Genomic DNA, 6000 nt, shown 5'->3' with positions numbered 1-6000 from the left:
AAAAAAAAAAAAAAATTTTTTAAATATTTATTTAAAATGGCCAAGTCAAAAAATCACACGAATCATAATCAAGTAATGATAAACTTATAATATATATTATTTATATATATTTTATTTTGTTATTATTTGTTTTTTTTTTTTTTTTTGTGTTATTATTAATATAATAGTTGTAAATATTTTTCATTTTTTTTTTTTTTTTTATGTTATATATATTGATATTTGTATATAAAATGCATCCTTATAATATATAGATCTGTATATATTTATGTAACACATATTTTATATGCTTACAATTTTGTACATATATCCTTTTTTCCAAAATGTATCACAATTGGTTTGATGATTTCATATTATAAGTATATTATATTCTATATATATATATATATTTTTTTTTTTTTTTATTATTATATATAGAACCGTAAAGCCCATAAGAATGGAATAAAGAAACCTAAGAAACATAAATTCATGTCACGTAAAGGGGTAAGATGATTTATGTAAAAAATATGTCTTATAATTATATGTTTTATTTTAAAAATAAACATATTTGTACATTTATATGAACGATTCTTATATACCCTTATTTTTTACAACATATATATGATTATATCAGTGTGTTGTCATAATAGTGATATATAAAATATGAGTATATTATATATATATATATATATATATCTTTTTTTTTTAGTTGGATCCAAACTTTTTTAGAAATCAGAAATACTGCTTAAAAGGAATTCAAAAGAAAAAGAAAGAATTAAAATTAAAAGCTAAACAAGAAAAAAACAATTAAGAAATTGAAACCATACGAAAATATGTAGATGTTTTTAAAATTATATGATCCTTTGAATTTTCAAGCTCATACATTAGTTGTAGAATGTACTACTTGGTATATATATATATATATATATATAATATAATATAATAGGATTGTACCCTTTCCTTTCCTTTTTTTTTTTTTTTTTTTTTTTTTTAATAAATAGTAGTAAATTTTTTCATTTTTATGAATAAAATATTGTCTATATGAATTAATATAATTATAAAGATATAATATATTAATAAACTTTTCATATAAAAACAAAAAATAAGATAAAAAGAATTTATTAATATTTTTATTAAATTGTGTATCATAATTCTTTAAAAAAAAAATAAATGACATAATATTATATTATATAAATCAATTGTCACATAATATATATATATATATATATATATATATATATGTGTAATGTTTATGTAATATTTATGATGTAAAAAAAGCTGAATTTATTTTTGTACACTTTATTACTTTAAAATATATAGGAATATTTTTCTTATTTATTCGATAAATATATATATTTATATATTGTAAAAATGTGCTATGTTTATATTTATCCCATATATATTCTTTATAGAATTCCTCAATATAGTAGTTGTATCAATACGAATTTCTTACTTTTACTTATTACGAAATCAATATTAATTTAATTATGCGCTATAATTAATATTAATAAAATATTTATAATAATGTTTTATATAATATATAACCATTTCATTAAAGAAAAAACAAAAAAAACTTTTAGATATTTATTAATGAATATATAGTTTTTACTACTACACAATGATAAGAGAAAAGAAACATGTAAAAAAGATGTGTTATCTGTATTCACTTCATTTTTTTTATAATAACCAAAATATACACATAAACAAATAAATAAATATATATATATATATATATATATATATGTATATAATTTTTTTTTTTTTTTTTTATTTTTATGTTCCATATTATTTTATTTGTTTATATTACAATTTTATCAATTAACAAATGCAGTTCCAAAAAAATGAATTATTTCTATATTATATTTTAATCCTTTTTTTCTTCTTTGATCTAAATATGTTTGTTATTTTTATGTATTTATGATTTTTTTTTTTTTTTTTTTTTTTTTTTTTTGGGTGTTATAAGTTGTTTTATAATATATTATATTTTATTTTTCCCTTGTAATTAATTTTTTTAGTACAAAAATGAAAAATTTTTAATTTTAATAATAATAATAATTATGGCTATCTAGCTTTTATTTATTATATATATATATATATATATATATTTTTATTTTATTTTATTTTTTTTTTTTTTTTTTTTTGGTAAATAGCTAATTTATACATATATTTATTCGTTTAATTATTCACATATTCACATTTCTTGTTAGCTTTACAAATAAACAATGTCGTCAATAAAAATAAATAAAGATGAAAGTAAGCGGGTACATATTTGGATAAAAAGTGCTATTGGTACTCCTAATAGGAGACAATTTAAACATAAAAATATCATGTACCCATATTTTCGTATGTACAAATCTCCGTATAGAGCAAGAGATTCAAGAACTAGACAAGCGTTTTGGCCATGTGTTGACAAGTATCCTTGGCACACACATCAGAAAAGATGGGTAGATATAGAACAATTAAATTTAAAATTTTTTTCTGAATTTACAAATAAAGATCCCAGTAGAAAAAATTTATTTGAAACATGTCACACTTTACCATTTAATGGTATTAACTGCCTTTTTTGGAATCCAATTTACCTGAACAGTCATAAATTTTTTTTAAAAAAAAATAAAAAGGATGCAAATAGGGGTGAAGATAATAATATGGAAGAAAACGATGATGTAAAAGAAAATACGATCGAAGGAAATGATGATGTAAAAGAACATGCTATCGAAGGATATACTAACAATAATGTGAATAATCACAATGATATAATAAATCAATATGATGAAAATAAAAAGGTCATTAAAATAAATGATTTTCATTATATTGTAGACAAAGATGTTAAAAACAATACCTATTTTTACCTTAAATATATTAAATATAGTATGAGACCTTTTAGAGGTAAATTAATCGGAGATATATATCTTAATCAAACAAAAATAAGACATAACATTTCAGCAAAGGGATTTGTAAACGGTGAATGGAAATATTCCTATCCCCATATTAACATAAATAAAAAAATTGAACATATATCATTAAATAATAACTTAACATCCAATGATATATATAGTAATAATATTAATAATTTAGTTATAGTAGATAAATATACATATAGACCTCCATTACCAAAGTCTTATATTTTTCAAAAGGATATATTATGATGAAAACTTAATATGTTAAATTCATTTGTGTAAATGAATTAATATTAATTATGATATATATATATATATATATATATATATATACATATGTAATTAAATTTTTTTCTTTATAATATGATTCATATTAATTAATAATTTTTAAAGTTTAAAACATATATAAAAATAAAATGCATAAAAATTATATTACCCAATTTTATTATATAAAAAAAGAAAAAAGAAAAAAGAAAAAAGAAAAAAAAAAAAAAAAAAAAACTAAAAACAAATAAAATAAAATAAAATAAAATAAAATCAAATAATATAATATTATAAATGAAAAGGTTGTTTTCCAATATATAAATATATATATATATATATATATATATATATATATATATAACAAATATATTATAATATAATATAGAAAAAAGAAAAAAAAATTAGCTTATGAAATATATATTTTATTTTGGAATCCATCATGTAAGAAAAATAAAATAATATATAAAAAAATTATTTTACTTCTTATAATTAAATCATATGAATGTACGGATATATATATTTCCTCTTTTTCTTTACTTTAAACAAATAAAATAAATCAATATACATACAGCAATGTGTATAAAGAGGGGGAAAAAAAAAAGAAAAAAAAAAAAAAAAAAAAAAAAAAAAAAACAGATATATCATATTTCTTTCATATTATTAGGTGGAAATAATACAAATATGATATTTATATAATCTAAATATATATATATATATATATTATTATTATTATTATTATATGGGCGGAATGATAATATGTATGCATATTTAAAATGAAGGAAAAAAAAAGAAAATAAAACAAAGGAGTAAAATAATATTAATTTTATAAAAAAAACAAAAAAATAAATATAAAAAATTATAAACATGAAAAGCTTATTATTTTATAAATGTATAAGTTTAATTTATAATATATAAACCTACAAATATACATTTTTTAATTAAATTTATATATATATATATATATATACTTACACTTGTACCTTTTTACATAATATTACACATTCTTCTCTGACATCTATTACAACAATTTTCATCCTCCATATATTCGTTTGGGCCGTCAGCTATGGTATATGATACTGACATACCATTAGAGGGCAAATTAAAAGAAGAACCTTGGTTGTATGAAGAAGAACTTGTATTTGTCATAGAGAAATTATTTAGATCATTTTTATTATATGTTTTTTTTTCTAATTCTAGTTGATTACATCTTATAATTAATTTCTCAACTTGTTTTTTATAGGATTCAATAATACCTTCTGATTCTTCTTTCACGAGTGCTAGTTCATTTTTTTCTTTCATAAGATTTTTAATATTAATATTTTTCTGTTGAATTTCATGATTTCTTAAATTTAGCATTTTATTTAATTCCATTTTTTGTTCTTTTTCCATTTTCAAATTTTCTAATTGATTCTTTTGTTCTTCAATAATTGAATCATAATTTTTAATTTTTTCATTTAAGCTTTTTAAACCTTTCTCTCCTCTTTTTAATAAAGAAAGAACATCTGTATTACCATCGGTGTTATCTGTATTATTCAAAATTTCATTATCAAATTCAATTAAAAAGGTTTTAAATCTTTCTACTATTGCCATTTTTTCACTTAATGCTTTTTTTAAATCCTGATTTATTTGTTTTCTTGCACCTAAATCTTCTTGTAATAATAAAGTTTGAGGAGAAGATCTTTCCATAAAACAACGATCACATACTCTAACCTTTTCAGAATAACTATATTCACTTATTTTTATTTTATTATCAGAACAATTTGAACAAAATACATTCCCACATGCTCTACAATGATGTTTTCTTACTCTTACATTAAAAACCACATTACAACTATAACAGTTTGTTACCTCTTCATCTGGTACCCATAAACATTTTCTTTCATTTTCATTCTCATTTTCTGCATCTCCATTTAGAGAATCTGATGGGCTACCATTTACTTCCTTCTCTTTAGAATTTAACATATATATATAAATACATTAAAAATTTATATATAATATATATATTATATACCTATTTTATATTTATTCATATATATATATATATATAATTCATAAAGAAATAAAATATATATAATAATTTCTTTTTTATTATGAATATAATAATAATTAACAAAAAAAAAAATAAAATAAATTAAAATAAAAAATAATAAAAATAATAAAAATAAATAATCAACAAATAAATAATAAAGAAAGAAAAAATCAACATGTAAATAAGAATAAAAAAAAAAAAAAAAATTTTAATGAATATTTTTAAAAGATGTTTTATATATATATATATATATATATATATATATATATATAATTCTATAAAAAAATTAATTTAAATATAGAAAGAAAAAAAAAAAAAAAAAAATCAATCGTATTTTTATAATATATAAATGATATATATATATATTATTCATTTATTGTTTTAAACTATATTATATTATATTATATTATATACATATATAATATTAATAAATATATATAACATACAACTACTAATAAATATTATATTTTTAAGAAAAAAAAAAAAAAAAAAAAAAAAAAAAAAGTTTCTTGTTCTTTAATTTAAAAAAATATATATATATTATTTATTATATATATATATTTTTTTATTTTTGTATTATTTTTAAATTTTTTATTTATTTCTTTCGTTCATTTTATACAATATATATATAATATAGTCAAAAATAAGAGATCTATATGTATATAATTAATAATCCTTAAAAAATATTAATATATTATATAATATTTTTATATATACATGTTTTATGTGCACACAAAGTTGTTATGAGGTTTATCTTTATAGAAATATAAAAAAAGAGGTACTTATTTATTTTTTTTTTTTAGTAATTATAAAAAATAAAAGGTTCAAAAAAAA

The 6000-nt window shown here is 17.0% G+C and overlaps 3 protein-coding genes across 3 annotated transcripts; 2 read left to right on the top strand and 1 right to left on the bottom strand.

The window, feature by feature from the left end:
- Window positions 1-36: 36 nt before the first annotated feature.
- On the top strand, window positions 37-787 carry PF3D7_1460300 (60S ribosomal protein L29, putative; the record flags this gene model as incomplete). Its single annotated transcript, XM_002585426.1, has 3 exons — window positions 37-72; window positions 415-480; window positions 686-787. 3 exons carry the CDS (start codon window positions 37-39, stop codon window positions 785-787), a joined length of 204 nt encoding a protein of 67 aa, XP_002585472.1.
- A 1411-nt stretch (window positions 788-2198) lies between these two features.
- PF3D7_1460200 (conserved protein, unknown function) lies at window positions 2199-3122 on the top strand (the record flags this gene model as incomplete). The annotated part of the gene is made up of 1 exon (XM_001348713.1): window positions 2199-3122. The coding sequence occupies one exon, from the start codon at window positions 2199-2201 to the stop codon at window positions 3120-3122; it is 924 nt and encodes a 307-aa protein (XP_001348749.1).
- Window positions 3123-4121: 999 nt separating this feature from the next.
- PF3D7_1460100 (FYVE and coiled-coil domain-containing protein) lies at window positions 4122-5099 on the bottom strand (the record flags this gene model as incomplete). The annotated part of the gene is made up of 1 exon (XM_001348712.1): window positions 4122-5099. The coding sequence occupies one exon, from the start codon at window positions 5097-5099 to the stop codon at window positions 4122-4124; it is 978 nt and encodes a 325-aa protein (XP_001348748.1).
- Between the last annotated feature and the right edge of the window lie 901 nt (window positions 5100-6000).

This window comes from Plasmodium falciparum (genome assembly GCF_000002765.6).
Source record: "Plasmodium falciparum 3D7 genome assembly, chromosome: 14".
Lineage (NCBI taxonomy): Eukaryota > Apicomplexa > Aconoidasida > Haemosporida > Plasmodiidae > Plasmodium > Plasmodium falciparum.
The sequence above is the reverse complement of the archived record's forward strand: the minus strand, read 5'-3'. Positions and strand labels throughout refer to the sequence as shown.